This window comes from Drosophila novamexicana, unplaced genomic scaffold, assembly GCF_003285875.2.
Source record: "Drosophila novamexicana strain 15010-1031.04,08,12 unplaced genomic scaffold, DnovRS2.1 tig00000960-arrow-arrow-pilon, whole genome shotgun sequence".
NCBI lineage: Eukaryota > Metazoa > Arthropoda > Insecta > Diptera > Drosophilidae > Drosophila > Drosophila novamexicana.
Window position 1 is genome coordinate 1,762,883 of NW_020824833.1, and position 16,021 is coordinate 1,778,903.

The 16,021-nt window shown below is 39.4% G+C and overlaps 4 protein-coding genes across 9 annotated transcripts; 1 reads left to right on the forward strand and 3 right to left on the reverse strand.

The window, feature by feature from the left end:
* Positions 1-12: 12 nt before the first annotated feature.
* On the reverse strand, positions 13-2,841 carry LOC115765245 (dr1-associated corepressor homolog). 4 transcript variants are annotated; one of them, XM_030708706.1, is made up of 6 exons: positions 2,577-2,841; positions 1,917-2,294; positions 1,669-1,856; positions 1,039-1,327; positions 770-985; positions 13-706 (listed from the first exon to the last, which is right to left on the reverse strand). In XM_030708706.1, exons 2-6 carry the CDS (start codon positions 1,944-1,946, stop codon positions 422-424), a joined length of 1,008 nt encoding a protein of 335 aa, XP_030564566.1. In that variant the 5' UTR covers positions 1,947-2,294; positions 2,577-2,841; the 3' UTR covers positions 13-421. The 4 variants fall into 4 exon arrangements, with proteins under 4 accessions (XP_030564566.1, XP_030564568.1, XP_030564567.1 ...); XM_030708708.1 differs by lacking the exon at positions 1,917-2,294; XM_030708707.1 differs by having other exon boundaries at positions 1,669-2,294.
* Positions 2,842-3,056: 215 nt separating this feature from the next.
* LOC115765246 (trimeric intracellular cation channel type 1B.1) lies at positions 3,057-6,238 on the forward strand. 3 transcript variants are annotated; one of them, XM_030708712.1, is made up of 4 exons: positions 3,057-3,075; positions 4,446-4,764; positions 4,835-5,107; positions 5,169-6,238. In XM_030708712.1, the coding sequence occupies exons 2-4, from the start codon at positions 4,487-4,489 to the stop codon at positions 5,446-5,448; spliced, it is 831 nt and encodes a 276-aa protein (XP_030564572.1). In that variant the 5' UTR covers positions 3,057-3,075; positions 4,446-4,486; the 3' UTR covers positions 5,449-6,238. The 3 variants fall into 3 exon arrangements, with proteins under 3 accessions (XP_030564572.1, XP_030564570.1, XP_030564571.1); XM_030708710.1 differs by lacking the exon at positions 3,057-3,075 and adding an exon at positions 3,320-3,407 and having other exon boundaries at positions 5,169-6,237; XM_030708711.1 differs by lacking the exon at positions 3,057-3,075 and adding an exon at positions 3,936-4,029 and having other exon boundaries at positions 5,169-6,237.
* Positions 6,239-6,291: 53 nt separating this feature from the next.
* On the reverse strand, positions 6,292-8,475 carry LOC115765244 (negative elongation factor D). The gene is made up of 5 exons (XM_030708704.1): positions 8,362-8,475; positions 7,557-8,269; positions 7,027-7,473; positions 6,481-6,962; positions 6,292-6,409 (listed from the first exon to the last, which is right to left on the reverse strand). Exons 1-5 carry the CDS (start codon positions 8,422-8,424, stop codon positions 6,378-6,380), a joined length of 1,737 nt encoding a protein of 578 aa, XP_030564564.1. The 5' UTR covers positions 8,425-8,475; the 3' UTR covers positions 6,292-6,377.
* A 529-nt stretch (positions 8,476-9,004) lies between these two features.
* On the reverse strand, positions 9,005-13,062 carry LOC115765294 (probable phospholipid-transporting ATPase IF). Its single transcript, XM_030708786.1, has 7 exons — positions 12,564-13,062; positions 12,365-12,490; positions 11,750-12,296; positions 11,267-11,681; positions 10,614-11,205; positions 9,600-10,410; positions 9,005-9,534 (listed from the first exon to the last, which is right to left on the reverse strand). Exons 1-7 carry the CDS (start codon positions 12,718-12,720, stop codon positions 9,045-9,047), a joined length of 3,138 nt encoding a protein of 1,045 aa, XP_030564646.1. The 5' UTR covers positions 12,721-13,062; the 3' UTR covers positions 9,005-9,044.
* Positions 13,063-16,021: the final 2,959 nt, after the last annotated feature.

Genomic DNA, 16,021 nt, shown 5'->3' on the forward strand with positions numbered 1-16,021 from the left:
CTTTATTTACAGGAAAATATACATGTGTATATAAAAATATCAAATAGCCATATAATACATATCTGTTGCATGTCTGGGCAAATTAATTCAAAAACTTCAATTTTATAGGTATATTTCGATAATTCGGTTTTGGCTATGTTGGAAATGTGTGCGCTGCATAAATTCGTTTCATTTTCAAATGTTGAATATTGTATATTAAATGGAATACTTGGTCACGGTTATTTCGAATAATGCATTTGTACGTATACACAGACTTATAGGCAAATTATCATTTGTTCCGTATAAAAATGTACAAGTTCATACATACATACAAAATATTTGAGCAGGTTGTTTTTAAATGCATACATTCTTAAGCTACATACACTGGCATATGTACGTGCATATGCGCTTTTTGTTTTAATCTTTATTACTATATCTATATCTATGATATTGTACAGTCGCAGCACATGAGAGAATAATAGAGACATTTAACCACCTTTTCGTCATTGTCCTCGTAAGGTGCCATTCCTTGCTTTTCCTTGATTTTGCGGCCATCCAATTGATCCGATTCCTTGGCATCTACCATTTTTTTTGATTTTTTACGTTTGTTTTTGTGCATCAGTTCACTACAGTTGCGTTGCTGCACCATATCATCAATCCATTCGAAATTTGCGTTTACCTGATTTCTATTAAAACTGGAAATACTCTCGATGGAATTTATGTCATCCTGCTTAAAGAAAGAACAAAAGTTATAGTTCTATTGTTAAACCGCGATCTTAATTCAATGGACCTGATTGTTGTTGTGGTTCCTGTATCTGCTCTTATGTGGCGAGCTGTTGTTGGCCGCTGCCTGATTGTGGGCTTTGCGGTTTGCTAATGGAGATGAATTAGTGGTTATCGAAGCTGTTGTTCCTGCTGAGCTATTTAATACGACAGCCGATGTGGACAAATCTGTTTCGCCGATTGATGGCACCTTCGGCAAATCATCGGGGTTTAAAATATTGTGCTGTTAAGATCAAAAGATCAGAATTAGCTAATATGTTTGTCTATCAGACTTACTAAATCAAGAATTTCAACTGTTGTCACAACAATCGGGGATGCCATTGCTGTTGAGGTTGTTGAGGGTGTCGACGGAGCCAGCTCCGAGAGTGGACTATTTAAATTTGGAGATATTGCGGCAACTGGAGTTGTTGGCAGTGTGGCGCATTCTGAGACAGCCGTGGCATCATCTGGTGTAGTGTTATTACGATTCAGGGAATCCCCTTTTACACTCTTCACAAGCGTTGAGGACATGGCGCCCAATACAGCCAATGATGATGTCGAAGCACCGTTGATTTCCGGCGAGGGCCTAAAATATTATGTGATAAACGTATCAAATATCTATATATAATCAATCAATTCACTTCAGCATCGAAGCTACAAATGTATGTATATATTATATATCTTATCGTTTGGTATATACTACAAAAGAAAAAAAAAAAAAAAAAAAACAATAACAACAAAAACACAGTTAAAACATTGAAGTTTGACTTGGCCTGCTGAAGTTTTTTATATGTTAGCTTACATATGTATATGATTGTCAACAGTATGTGCTTAATGTTGCGGTCGCTCATCTTTTTGATTTATATAGTACGTATCTGGTATGTTAGCTGTTTTTTTTGTTTAAATATGTATTTGCAATATACTCACAAGTCAATTAGTTCAGTTTGGGCCCTGCTGCCGCCCAAGGTCCACACCTCGCTTTTCTTTTGGGTGGGCGAATACGAGATGTGTTTGTTTGTAGAACTCAATCGACCTTTCGGATGGCTTTTTCGTCCTGGTATCCACAATATGCGCAAACCAGACGATTTGTTTTTCTTAGATGAATTGGAAGCCATCTGAAAATCAACGCCCCGTTTCAAACATTACATACATACAAACAACACACAGACACAGACAAATGAATATTCACATGCACGCGTGTACATTCAAATTGGGCCCGTGCTCCTTGCTCCTTTAGCAATTTGATCAATCAATTAGATATTTATGTACGATACAATTCCCACTAAGCATAAAAGCTTAGCTTGTGATTACAACTCTCTATTTTCGCAATTGTTGATGTTGTTTCGTGCAAGCACACACACATACATACATGCATATATGTGCGTGATACGATATCTGCCACTGTTGACGTTTAGTTATTGACAAATACGATAGCTTGAATGTGCTTTACGTGCATAAATTACTTAATACCAGAATTTGTGTGGCTTATCCCAGATTATAACCATATTACGTTACGGTTTCCTTCACCTAAATTCCCCTGTAAATGCTGCGACCTTTAAATTGTGCAAATCAGTTTTACCAAATAAGCCAAGATTCACAAAAAGTGCGTATGTGTCTGTGTGTGTGTGTGTGTGTGTGTACGTGCGTGTGTGCGTTAGTGTGTGCGTGCGTGTGGGTTGTGTGAGCGTGCATGGTCAATGGCTTTTCATACAAACATACGCACATACATATGTTTGTTGGGTGCAAATTAACAATATAATGAAGCAGAAACTTGCTTTTGATACTTTTTTGTAAACACGAGTAGCGATGTCAAATTAACCGTATATTGCACTTACCTCTTCGTCGTGGGGCCTTTATATTATTGTTAAAGGCAATGTAAGATATGCACCAGTTTTTGTGCAAACAATATGCATATGTATGCATATATATATGTAAATATATTGGTTATTTAAAATGTTTCTGTGAAGCGTTTGTGGATTTGTTTACAAATTAAGCCGAGATTCTGTCTTGTTTGGACGGATTTGGTAAAAAGGAGTTCGCTGAAGTATTGAAAGTTTTAATTAGAATTTGTAAAAACACAAAAAATACAGTAAGTTAGTGATGTCAAAAAACATTAACAATTTTGATATTTAAGACATCGATGTATCGATTAAGTCCAGCGCAAGATCTATCGATTTCCCGATTTAAATTCAATTCGTATCGGTCTCATGATAAGCACTAGAAGTACCTATAAGAAACAATGTGACCACTGTCTGCGATTTGAAGAATAATATACATAATTATTAAGTGAGCCGGGCAAAAGCATCTCCTTTGCGTGTCACAAGAACTATATATGTATGCAAAAAAATAAATGCATGTATATGTATCAATATATATTTTTGCATGCACCATTCTGCTTACATACACGTAGACCGAAACTTCCAATTATGAGACACAGTCCTCTTAGCCGTCTGTCTAATCAGCTACTTACGCACACATGCATGAGTATATGTATGTGGTTTGTTTCTCTGAACATAAACTCACGGATTCTAAATATATAACATATTCCTGAGAGCAATGTAGAATTATCGAAACGACATGAGCATGTAATATACGGGCCAGCTTCGAGCCCAGTCTCCCCGTGCTCGTGCTGCACTCAGCAATCCGTTGTTCGCGTGTAGACGTAGGTAATTTGTTAGATTATTTATATTATTCTTGCTGTATATGTATCTTTTGCATATATCTATATATACATACATACAAATAGGTATATATGTATGCATGTTTTTAAGTAAATTGTATGCACAGTGCGCATATTGCTGCAAGTTTTGGTAAATAAAAAATGATTTATACAAAGGAGACACAACCGGAAAAGCGAGTGGACAGTAGAAGGAAATATTTGATGCTTCCTGTAATAACGAAGAGATGTGCATGTGTATGTGTATGTACATGTACATGCATATTCACATCGCTCCAAACTTTCGCCGCTCAAAAATAGTCGGCGCCAGCTAGCAGTGTGTACATGTGCACACAAACAAGAAAATACGTTGAAACGGATGAGCGGGAGGATGGGCGGACGGTGGCGCGGGCAGGCACGGGCAGGCACGGACCCGGTGCGCGCGCCTCTTACAGCCCTCGCCGATTCATCAGCGAAATTTATTTTTGGAGCTCTGGCAAAGCAGCGACATTTTTATTTAGACTTAGAATTTGTTTTTATGTTTTTCGACATTAACATACAATTCGACAACTTCTACATCTCGGTACGACTGCGGGTTCAAAGAGCTTCAATTGAATCTGCAATAAGAAAGTGTAAGAAATCAGAGCAAGTGCATTTGAATCTATGTGTATGTACACATATTTAGATAATATACATATTGTTGTATATCTGCTTACATAGGCATCATTTTTTTTTTTTTTTTTTTGTTTTTATGCCGCAAATGTTTAATGCCAATTCAAAAATTATTTTTGTACAAATCTTGCAAGTTATTGCTTGAATTTGTCTATAATTATATAACGTTTGTAAAACCAAAAAGTATAATTATTTTTGCAGTTGTGAGTCAAAAGAAAAACCAACAAATATTAAATACTATTATTCGTGTGCTTCTTAATCATATTTGCAATGTGGCCCCATTTTGGGTATTTGTGTATTCCCCGAGCTATGTACACTCAGATTGCACTCAAAAGCTCCAACTAATATAATATTATTGCACAATTTGCACTTTCAGAATATCATCCGTGAAGGCAGGATACAAGATCGGCTGTGATCATGGACCCGGAAGCGTTTTTGGATGTGGCCAATCAGGTCATCAAGCTAAAAATGTTTCCGTTCTTTGATATCGCGCACAGTTTACTTGCCGCGCTGGCCGTGCGCGAGGATTTAGGCGCCAACGCTCAGGCCTTCTCCAGGAAGCATCCATTGGCCTGTTGGCTATCCACAATGCTGGTGATATTCGCGGGCGGCATGGTGGCTAATGGATTACTGGGTGAGCCCATATTGGCTCCATTGAAGAACACCGGACAGCTCCTTGTGGGCACAGCTGTGTGGTTAGTCTCAGCACTCTTATATGTATATAGTGTGAATGCATAATGTAGCATTGGCAAATTGCTTTTGCAGGTATTTAGTATTTTATACACCCTTTGATATTGGATACAAGGTGGCTAAATTTCTGCCAGTAAAAATTGTCGCCAGTGCCATGAAGGAAATATACCGTGCTAAGAAAGTGTACGACGGCGTCGGACATGCTGCCAAATTGTATCCAAACGCGTGGATAATCATGATCATAATCGGCACCCTCAAGGGCAACGGCGCTGGTTTCACTAAGTTGATCGAGCGCCTCATTAGAGGCGCATGGACACCGACGGCAATGGAATTCATGCAGCCATCATTGTAAGCTAATAATTTATCTGTATCCTACGTTTTTATGATCGAACGCTTTGCTTTGTTTCAGCTATACGAAAGCATCGTTGCTAGCCTCCATTATCTTCGTGCTGGACAAAAAGACCGATTGGATCTCAGCGCCGCACGCCTTAGTATACTTTGGCATTGTTATATTCTTGGTGTACTTTAAGTTGTCCTCCATCTTGTTGGGCATTCATGATCCCTTCCTTCCATTGGAAAATCTGTGCTGTGCAATCTTCTTTGGTGGTATTTGGGATAGTTTGGCCAAGATTTTGGGACGTGGCCAGGCCAAGGATGGCGATAGTAAAGACGTTAAGAAAAGCAATTGAATCATTTGTAAATTAGCTCAAAATTAGTAAACGCTGCCAACCAAAGCTACAATTTATTAATATCGAACAAACATTATTCAATGTAAAATTCATAAGTAAAATATGTACTGATATCCGTATTTGTACAAGATTCGATGTACAAAATCAAATTTAATGATAAGCAACAAGTGGGTGTGTCTGCTTATCCTTGACTCTGATTTTCCATTTATATTTTTAGTTATGTTTTTAAATTTCTAGTATATTTGGGGACTTTCAAACTACGTAAACCTAATTTTTTGTTTTGTTTTTATTGACGACTGAAAAACTCAGAATAGGACGACGACTAATTAAATGTACGATTTGTGTCTGCAGTATAATGAAATCTGGGCAATTGCTGAGGTTTTGTAGCACAGTCTTCGGCACGTCGAAGCTAATTCATATTTATAAACAAAGTATCTAAAAGTCATAGACGTGGCATATTCTGTTTTTTTTTCAAACCCCCAAGATGTAAATATTTAAGTCATTTTTTGAACAATGAAATTTTGTTAAATATTACATTTGTTTGGGAGTATATCCAAGGAATTCATACATTTAAAGAGTTCATCACAGACGAGTATATATACAATAATCGGACTATTTAGTGTATATTTATATGTAAACACGCGTTCATACAATTGAACGCGTTTGTATGAGATTCTAATGATCATTGGTTGCAATAAATCTATGTGATTTGAATTTTTCAAACGTTTTTTTCCCTTTTACATATACACAAATATCGATCCGAGTGAGAGGGGACGAGATAGAGGCAAGTGCGAAGAGTAAGACAACAACAAATATCATCTGTATAATAAAAATATGAAAGTTGAAAACTGGACTTTTACTGATTTACATACATGAATGTGGGCTTATAGTAAAAAAATTTTGTACTTAAATTGCTAAAAAATTGTCTGCTATACAGTGGTATAATGCGCCTTACAGTGAACTGAAACAAGAGGTAAAATTTAGTTAAGATTCATCAAAGAAATAGTAAATCTTCGTATTTTGGAGGCATACCAATGAATTCCGAGACGGGATCATTATCGCCTTCGCCGCGCATCGTGCCAGTTATCTCCTCATTTTCAACCATCGGCAGAAAGAGTTGCACAAACTCTGCCGAATAGGGATGTGTTATTGTCTCAAGCACTTCGGTAACAAAGTACCGAATCAATGAAATGTCCGTGTCCTCGATGGCACAGCATTGCTTGATGTATCGCAGCACTGGAACAACGCAGCCGCGTGTCAGCAGATTAACCATACGATCTAGAATCATCTTTTTCATTTCTAGTTGCACAAGTATCTCCAATTCATCCTGCTTGGATTCGAATAAACGGATAAGTAGAAAAAGTATTTGCTGCTGCAATGTTGGATGCACCCCAGCTACTTCATCGAGCACCGCCAAATGCGTGGGACAGCTGTCCGTAGATAGTTTAAAGTAGGATGGCTCCATTACAACATTTTCTATCCATCGGATTACACCAACACCGACAACTGGATACCTATACGAACCGAAAAGCGCGGGAATAAGCTACATTTGGTCAGTATTAGAATCAATATGCTTACTTTATGCAATTGTAAAGAGTCTGCAGCTCGGCTATAAGTTCAGTGGAGCCCTGGTCTACATTGCAAATAGCGTGCGCTTTTTCAATGGCCTGAATGGTGCTCTTCAGTTCGTCTTTATTTAGGGTTCTTTCGGTCAAGGGCCTCTTCTTTGCGGGCTGGTCAATAACAGAGGAAGCATAGGCCAGCAGGAAAACGTATTTGGGCTTATGTTCCGGATTGATTTTGACACCAGAACGAAAAAGCGCATCAACCAATAGCTCCAAAAACTGCGGATTCCGTATGAGGTCTATCGGTGGCGGATCCGAGCCCGAATAGTTACGAAACAGAACGGTTATATCAGCTGGATTTAGGGTATTGCGCGTTAACATCGAGGTAAGCGCCTGACACGCCTGCGGATATACCGCCGAGCCATTCAGAGCCATTGTTATAGGCGTCACATTCTGATTGCTGCAACAAATCATAGAAACCAAAGAGAACAAGGTTAGTAGTAGTAAGCAGGTAGGTGGCATGTATATGTGAATCAAATGTACTTTTGTAAGGCGTATTTGATGATTTCCTGGGATAACCGTTTCATATTGAAGCCGCCTTTCTGTTCCTGACTGAGCACTTGTATCAACACCTGCGAGTAGACATACGTGTGCTGGCCGTGGCACACCATCCGGGCGCACTCCTGAATGGCGCCGTGCACATCGTCGGGATTATTCAGAAATTTAACAATTGATGTTTTGAGAACGCGGGAAAACACTTCAATCTGTTGGGCGGCCGTAGAGATAGACGTGATTTCACTTTGGAATCCGGCATCTGATATTAACTTAATTGTAAAGTTGAGCATCAGACAATCCGGATATTCTTCAGCTAGTCGATATATCAAAGATCGCCACGTATAATGATCGATCATTTCTGTCAGCCAGTCCGGCGTCTCACCCTCCTCGGTGAATATCGTATCCGCTTTTTTCGGATCAAACGACTTCAGAATCATTTCCTTTAAATGGTTCTCTACCATCGCCTGGACCTCCGTTACCTTCACACCGGCTAGAATTAACCACTCGGCCAACAGATTTGCCATCTGGGCCACCGCTTTATAGTTTTCAGATAACATTGAAATCACTTCTTCTGGAGAGCCGCCGGATTGGAAGTAGCGTTTGAGCTGTGTAAAAATCCCAGGCTCCATTATGTAGTCGGGTGTTAGAAATTTTTCTAAGCATTCTTGTATCGTTTTTTGTGGATTATCTTCGTGAAGTTCCTTTATTTAGAAACAAGTGTATAAGAATAAACAAGTTTTTTGTTTTGATTGGTTGGCTTGGCGTTGACATAAACGTCAAATTTGATGTTTACCTCGGTAGTTGACTGTTGTTTTGTACGGCCCTGCCAGCCGGAATCATCGTATTCCACTTCCATTTCTACACTATATTCGCTAATTAAAAACTTTTTATCTTATTATTATTATATTTTATTTGCATTAGGCATGTTAACAAAAAAATCGATGCATTCTCGTTATCGATAGCTACGGAGAAACATTCGATAATTTGCAAGCAACTGCTTTCTTACGGCAATTGCCCATTTTTTCTGTTTCTAAATTTAGAGAAAGAAACAAAATCCCAAATGCATTCAATCAATCAGCTGCACTTAGAACCTTTATATAAAAAATAATAACTTAGTAAAACATTCGATACGATGTGGCCAATTCTGTATAGTCGATAAGCGTTTGCAGCCCTTAGCGGACTGCCAACCAGGCAAGCTAATAATTGGCATTCATTTTTCATTGCACAGCTGTACTTGTTGAAATTTGTGTAGCCCTGGTAGTTATCGGTAGGCTATCGAAAAGGTGAGTAGTTGCTTCGATTGATCGAAATATTTCTTATTAACAGTCGGTTTGAATTAAAAGTGAAATACAAAAATATATACCAATATTGCTCATGATATATTAGCATAAAGTTTGGTTTTTTTAATGACTAAAACTATATTTTATTGTGCAATAATATGTGAAGAATAATAAAAATATCAGGGGAGCTTACGATCTAGGATTTACTGATTTCTTTCGGCTCTGGCGGGTCTAAAAACATATCGTTAACAGCTTTCATTACAAAGTCGGGAAGCAAACATGCCACCGTGCATATAATAATATAGAGCCACATGGGAAGCGAGCTCAAGAACATATTGTAGACGTGGTAAAGAGTACTGCTGCTGTCCAAATTGTAGAGGTAAGTGCTTAACATAAATGCAAATATTGATGCAATAATAAAGGCAAAGTTCAGATAACTCATGTAGTGTGAAACCAAGAGTACCTTCAGGTTTCCCACTATCACTAGTACCATTATAAGCATAGTACCAAATGTTGAGAAATCTGCAGTTTGTCCCTCATTGAAGACGACATTATTATCGTTGAGCACGGCAAACGCAAAGTAGAATATAATGAAAGTCTGAACGACACCATTTAAAATCCATATCGTAAATGTTTTCCATGAGCTGAGCTTATTGTGCGATATTGCTTTGTATAGGGTCGGGAATCTGAAATCATATATTGATATTGATTAAGGTATATATGTTATCCATATTAAGTTGTCTAAGCTTACCTTAACAAGGTGTTCTCACTATAATGCTTGTCGGACATGGCCAAATACGTGAAACTGAAAGATATGTAAATAATATCGAAGAGCCATAGATACAGCTCGTTATAGACAGATGTAGCCGAATATAAGTCATATACTTGAAACAGCGCCATGCATCCAGTGATAATAATGTTTTTATAGCAATAGAAGAGCACCATAAATGCCAGACGTTCGGTATTATAATGGCCATGGACCAGCAACAGGCGTTGCAGCATAGAAAATTTGGCAATGGAATAATCAGCGCTGCGTGCTGCCTGTTTGCCCTCCACACCGGAAATGCCAATGCCAATGTGCGCCTCCTGGATCATGGACACATCATTGGCCCCATCACCGATGGCAGCTGTGATATGTTTGCCCGACTTCTTGATAAGCATAACTATTTCGCTCTTTTGGAGTGGACTCAGGCGACAGCAGAGCACAGCCTTGCAGTTGAGAGCCACCTCAGCAAATTGATCGAGCAGCTGGCTTAAAAGCGCGGACACAGTAATACCATCGATTACCAGGCAAGTGGGAGTCGATGCATTTGATGCGATGCCCAGTTCGAGCTGATTCAAGCGCTTTTGCAGCTCCACCGGTTCGGTTATATTGATAAGGAAATGTACTTCAGCTACTTGCGGTATGTGCTTGCAGGCCATGCCAATGGACAATGCTGTTTCCACCTTGTCGCCCGTAAGTATCCATATCTTTAAGCCAGCTTCCTGTAATGCAATCAGCGTTTTGTCAACATCGTCCTGGAGTGCATCCTCCAAAGCCGTAGCACCCAGCAGGTCAAGTTCTGAAACGACAGTCCATTAGAATTCTAGCGAAGTCTTTTAGAAATCTCAGCTAAGCTAAGTTCAAATTTCGATAGGATTTATGGGAATCATAAATCACCAACTGCTTATACATTTTGTCTATATATATATATATATTAATCTATTTCAGTGAGCAGACTTTGTAGAAAGATTTCAAAAATTAGATATGTTTTTGGAAGCTTACCAACTTCAATGCTCTCGTAACACTCTTCGATGAGTTCCTTTCGATTGCTGAGTTGAATATTGGCATTTTTGCATGAGGCAAGAAATGTGGCATATTCCTCCTCAGTTAGGGTGCGGCTTGCAACAGCGAGGGTACGTAGACCCTCCTTGGCATATTCCGTTATTTGCACATCCGTCTGAGCAGTTGGAGATGTTTCCTTGCAGCGCGGCAAAATGGAAGCTTCAGCTCCCTTGCTATAAAGCCAGATCTGACCGCTCTCGTCCCGAACGATGACGCTCATGCGTTTTCTTTCCGAGCTAAACTCGAGTACATGCAGGCGTTCGTATTGTAGATCGCCGGCAATGTGGCCTCCAAAGCTACGGCTGAGGTGCATCGTATTATTGTCAGTACCTTTGAAAATGAGACCCAATCTGGCGCAGCCCTCAAGTATGGCCTTTTCATCTGGACTAGATGCCTGGTATCTGTCGATAATGTCCGTCGTTATCAGATTATCGTGCTCCGATTGAGCTTCGGCGGATTTTTCATCGCAGCTTGCCATAACCTCCACTGTATGGCACACGGACAAGGCCTCAAAAAAGTTCATCACCTCGGCCTGAGAATTGCAACAGTTTGGCATTAGATGGAGCATAGGATCAAGATTCAAGGCTACTTACATCCATTGTGTCCAGCTCGTGGCTTTCATCTGTATCGGGGCTGTACAATTGGGTGTTTTGTAAATGATAGTTGTGACCCCCAACGTAGCACTTAAGGAAGATCATTTGATTTTTGGTAAGTGTTCCAGTTTTGTCCGAAAACAGAATGTTGATTTGGCCCAGGTCTTCATTCAAGTTGGATGCATTTACTCCACAGGGTTGATCGGTCTCTTCATCGTACAAGCTCAGATCGGATCTCATAAATAGAGCACCAAAAACACGATACAATTCAATATTCATATACATTGAAATCGGCACCATGTAGTTAAACAAAATCAGCAATGATAAAAAGTCCTCAAAGATTTGTAAAATCGCATTGTAATCTGGGGGCGGTCCCAAGTAGTGTATAGCCGGATAGACGTTGGCCTCCTTTTGCCTGAAAGTAATCCAAGGAGGCAAAAAATTAAATATATTTCCGGCTTCTGAAACTCTGTATATACCTACCGTTCGATCAGGTAGAGTATAAAGACAACAACTATCATTCCCACAATGAGCGCAATGATGAATTTATTGATGTATTTTTCGCTGGACGCCGATTTGTTGCCCGTATACCGGCTATTTAGCTGGAGTTTTGTGGACATGCCCGTGTAAATGGCACAGCCCACCACACGCTCCGGGCCCCTGATGCGCACACCACGCAACAATAGGTTCTCGATCCCCAGTGCTATTGGCTCTGGGTTGACCTCTGCCCCGTCTGTGAGTGGCAGCTCGATGCGTCCATTGAATGCGTAGAGATCCGGCGTCGATGGTTCGCAAACGATGCAACCCAAGTGCAAATCGTATGCGTAGTTAGCCGGTACAAAGATCGGTTTCAGATTGGTCTCGCCGTCCAGATTCGCCGTGTTCACAAAGCACATGTTCTCCGATCCAGACGACTGAAGCAACAGCATATCGCATGGCACATCGCTGGCACTTGTTGCTACAACAAGATCTCCCGGCACTATAAATTCCGAGGCGATTCGTTGTTCCCTGCCATTGCGTATAACGGTAACTGAAGAATGCGGAAAAATCATAGTTAAATGTAAACCCTATGGAAATTAAGGGATTCAATTGGCAAACCTTTAGTTGTGTTCACGATTTTATCATTTTTCGACCGGGAATAATCCTCGAGACCTTCCTTCAGTGCGGTCACAATCATGACGAAGAGCAGTGGCAGGAGCGATGTTAATGGAGATATGGTATCATCTGCGTGTTAATTAAAATATATATGTGTTTTAATGATCATTTCACAGAGGCACGATTGATCTGACATACTAACGAAAAATGATACAATCGTGATCAGCAGGAAGTAAAAGTATACGGCCCGTCGAAACTGTTCGTAAAAGTTCAATGGGATAAAGGTCAGCCAGGTGTACTTGGTCGTTGTCACCCGGTTGAGCGGCGGGTTCTTTCGCAGATCTGCATTTCCAATCCATATGCGTAAGGTTTCTTTTCCCTTGGCACTGGAGCTCTTCATGGTGAGACGTGAATGTATTTAGCTGGCACTTTCTTCAATTCCATACGATCGACTTTTTACTTATATGGATTATGGGCAGAACACGAGCGTTATCTTTCCATGCTAAATACCGACTGAAATTCGGCATACATTTTCCTGTTTAATCGAAATCCACACCGTTTTCTTTTTATTTTTGTCGCTTTCTGATACGAAACCCTACTTGGAACAAGTACACGGCAGCCATTCAGCTAGTTCGCGTCGGACAATCGCAAGTATAATCAGACGGTCGGACAAGCTCTTGGACAGCAAAAAGATGCGTTACTTTTAAGTTTATAAAAGTCACAAGACAACATTAAGTAAAGATTCATAAGACAACAAGTATAGCAGTTACATGCGAGTACTTGCATTATAACAATGTACCCGTTGTCGCTTTTGTAGATTAACATTAGCCATAGATTAGATTATAGCTTGTCAATAGGCATGCTCAAGTTAAATTTATTAAGTCCGGCTGTTTCCTATTTATAGATAAATACATTTATAAACTTGTTTTTTAGTATAATGCTATACTATGTGTGTTCGGAACTGGAGAGAGCGCCGATGTTAAAATACCCTTTAAAGTTGTTTGTTGTTGCAAAGTGAAGCTCGTTAATGCCCAGTTCGCTCAAGATATCTTAAGAAACACACCTGTCCCATTTATTAACCTTTCTATTAAGCTTTCTATACTCGTGGAATTCAAATAAGATTTTCAGAAGCATTGTGCTTATTCCAAGTGCAAGATATCATGACAAAGACATTTTTTAATAGAAGAACTTTAGTATTGGTCGATCGTTCCTATGACAGCATTATGATATAGTGCGCCGATTAGTCCGCGTTACACCTTTCGTTGCAAATTTGTAGTGCCCTCTTAAAGGGTATAGCAAGTAATACTTACCCATATAAGTAGATCCATGTGTATAACCTTAAGCACCCAAGTGGTCATTGACTTAAACTTGAGCAATTCAAGATAAGCTTTTAACATTGTTTCTTTTATCTGCTGGCAATCCTTTTGTTTCGGAGCCTTTGTTCGCTCCGCTATCCATCTTCAGCGCCATGTCAATGCGATATAGGCAATGCCCATATTATCTATAAAAGCTATTTTGCAAGCTTTGTCAACGGGTTCCATGCTCGCGACTGATATGTTAAGCTTCTAATCACAAGCCGACTTATGCATTGGTAAGGAAACACACCCCATGACGGTAGCGCCAACATTTGATAATATCGCTGACTCATTCGGCTGGATTTTTCAACTGGTCGTTCACCTTAAGCATAAGCATATTAAATATTGTGTAAGATTGCATTACAAGTAATTGATATTATATCTAACTTCGCGCTGATTTAAATGGTTCTCTTTTTCTTAAGGCAAGGCTTGCCATCTAATTATACCCTGCACCCATTAAAAATGGGTATAAGGGTATATTGTATTGTATGTATGTAACAGGCAGAAGGAAGCATCTCCGACCCCATAAAGTACATATATTCTTGATCAGCACCAATAGCCGAGTCGATCTAGCCATGCCCGTCCGTCCGTCCGTCCGTCCGTCCGTCCGTCCGTCCGTCCGTATGTATGAACGCAAGGATCTCAGAACCTTTAAGAGCTAGAGACTTGAAATTAGATGTAGGTGCTCCTAGTGTCTGCGCAGATCGAGTTTGTTTCCGATAATCGATAACTTACTCCGTTTCCAAGCAATCGATACAAATCGATATCGATATCCTGTTTTTGGGCAATTTTGGTAAATAATAAAAGCTAAAGTCACCAAACTTGACATATAGCTTCTAAAACAGAATATATATATGCATTTGATGTTGGAAGAAGAGGGTTCAGGGTATCCTCTAGTCGGGAGCTCCCGACTAGAACCTCTTACTTGTTTTGTTTGTTGGATTCTGATAGATCGTCTTTAATCATCTATATGTTATAGCTTCAAAAGTAGCCAGATTCTTAATTATACTGGGAACAGAGTATTGCGCAGCTGGGGAACTTCAACTTTAACTTTTACTAATTGTTAAAATGTGATTATAAGCCCGACAAATAAGAAGGAGTTTGAAATGAGTTTAAAAAACCAAACTCTAAAAATGATTTCGAGCAATTCATTATAATTTCACCAAGTGAAATCGCGGATATGAGTGAACGAGTGAACTATTATAGCTTTGTGTATATTTTAACATAATTGGTATTTTCAGCTGTTTTGATCTTAATTGGGATAGATCATTAAACCTTATCTAAGGATCGAGTTCCATCGATTTTGTGTAAGCGGGCGAGTTGTTGGTAGCCTAGTAAATATGATCTACTCTTGCAAAATGGAACAGCTACGTTCCAGATTGTCTTCTCTAGCTCATTGATCGACGTGTTTATCAGAAATATATACATATATGTTACACTTTACAGGGTCGGAGATGTATTCCTCTGCCTGTTACATAGCTATTCATAAAACCATTTTGCCATTTTCTGCCCATTTTCAAAGGGAACAGGGCAAAAAATGTGAAGTACATAAAATTTGCATTTATCAAAGTTCCTTAAAGGTTTAAAATATATTGATCAGCAGCATTATTAATTGTGCACTACCAAATGGATGTATTATCTCTGCTTGTAATGCGTTAGGGAAATGTACTTGGGCTATCTTTTCGTAAGTAATGGGTACTTTTATTTGTATTTGACACATATGTGCAATTACTATGTAGATTGTTTGCACTAATTTAGTTAATTTGTAAGAAACAACATAAACATATAAATATTAGCATTATTAACAAGAATGTTATGCACTGCTAACTTTTGATTTTTGTTTGATTTTTTAGTCACATTTCAAACAGAGTATTGTGTACTCGCACAAACTAATAGGTCAGATAAGGCCCTGGACTAACGCCATGGTTGTTTCTGTAATATGCATGTATATACATGTACATATATGTATGTATGAATACTTTGAATACTTTGCTATATATTGCGATTCTTGGAGCGTCGGTCAATGCGCGGCCGGGTTCCCAAAAGTATCAGACCAGTGTGCCCATGGCCGTGAGTCAAGTTTATGGGGTGTATGGGCTTTTGTGTTCGCATGTCTGTATGTATGTCCGTGTATGATTCAATGCTTTAAGATAAGATACTGTTATCGACTTTATCTCTTCGGTTTGGTTCGAAAAAAAAGCTGGCGACAGTCGCTGGTTAAAAGAGAAGACTGTTAGGAATAAAAGCGTACGCTATTTGGGAGTGCCTCCCAGGAAGGGCGTGAGGGGCGGTTGAGGTAACTCCC

What these genes read in the sequence shown, in the direction of transcription:
- LOC115765245 (XM_030708706.1), bottom strand. Translation starts at nt 1,946, where the DNA reads ATGTACACGCGTGCATGTGAATATTCATTT. An exon ending in GTGCATGTGAATATTCATTT is followed by an intron (nt 1,857 to 1,916) that starts GTCTGTGTCTGT and finishes GTTGATTTTCAG; the next exon opens with ATGGCTTCCAATTCATCTAA. An exon ending in CAGTTGAAATTCTTGATTTA is followed by an intron (nt 986 to 1,038) that starts GTAAGTCTGATA and finishes TGATCTTAACAG; the next exon opens with CACAATATTTTAAACCCCGA.
- LOC115765294 (XM_030708786.1), bottom strand. Translation starts at nt 12,720, where the DNA reads ATGGATTGGAAATGCAGATCTGCGAAAGAACCCGCCGCTCAACCGGGT. An exon ending in ACGAGCTGGACACAATGGAT is followed by an intron (nt 11,206 to 11,266) that starts GTAAGTAGCCTT and finishes TGCAATTCTCAG; the next exon opens with GCCGAGGTGATGAACTTTTT. An exon ending in AGTGAGAACACCTTGTTAAG is followed by an intron (nt 9,535 to 9,599) that starts GTAAGCTTAGAC and finishes ATATGATTTCAG; the next exon opens with ATTCCCGACCCTATACAAAG.
- LOC115765246 (XM_030708712.1), top strand. Translation starts at nt 4,487, where the DNA reads ATGGACCCGGAAGCGTTTTTGGATGTGGCCAATCAGGTCATCAAGCTA. An exon ending in CTTGTGGGCACAGCTGTGTG is followed by an intron (nt 4,765 to 4,834) that starts GTTAGTCTCAGC and finishes TTGCTTTTGCAG; the next exon opens with GTATTTAGTATTTTATACAC. An exon ending in GAATTCATGCAGCCATCATT is followed by an intron (nt 5,108 to 5,168) that starts GTAAGCTAATAA and finishes GCTTTGTTTCAG; the next exon opens with CTATACGAAAGCATCGTTGC.
- LOC115765244 (XM_030708704.1), bottom strand. Translation starts at nt 8,424, where the DNA reads ATGGAAGTGGAATACGATGATTCCGGCTGGCAGGGCCGTACAAAACAA. An exon ending in AACAACAGTCAACTACCGAG is followed by an intron (nt 8,270 to 8,361) that starts GTAAACATCAAA and finishes TTCTAAATAAAG; the next exon opens with GAACTTCACGAAGATAATCC. An exon ending in TCCCGTCTCGGAATTCATTG is followed by an intron (nt 6,410 to 6,480) that starts GTATGCCTCCAA and finishes CTCTTGTTTCAG; the next exon opens with TTCACTGTAAGGCGCATTAT.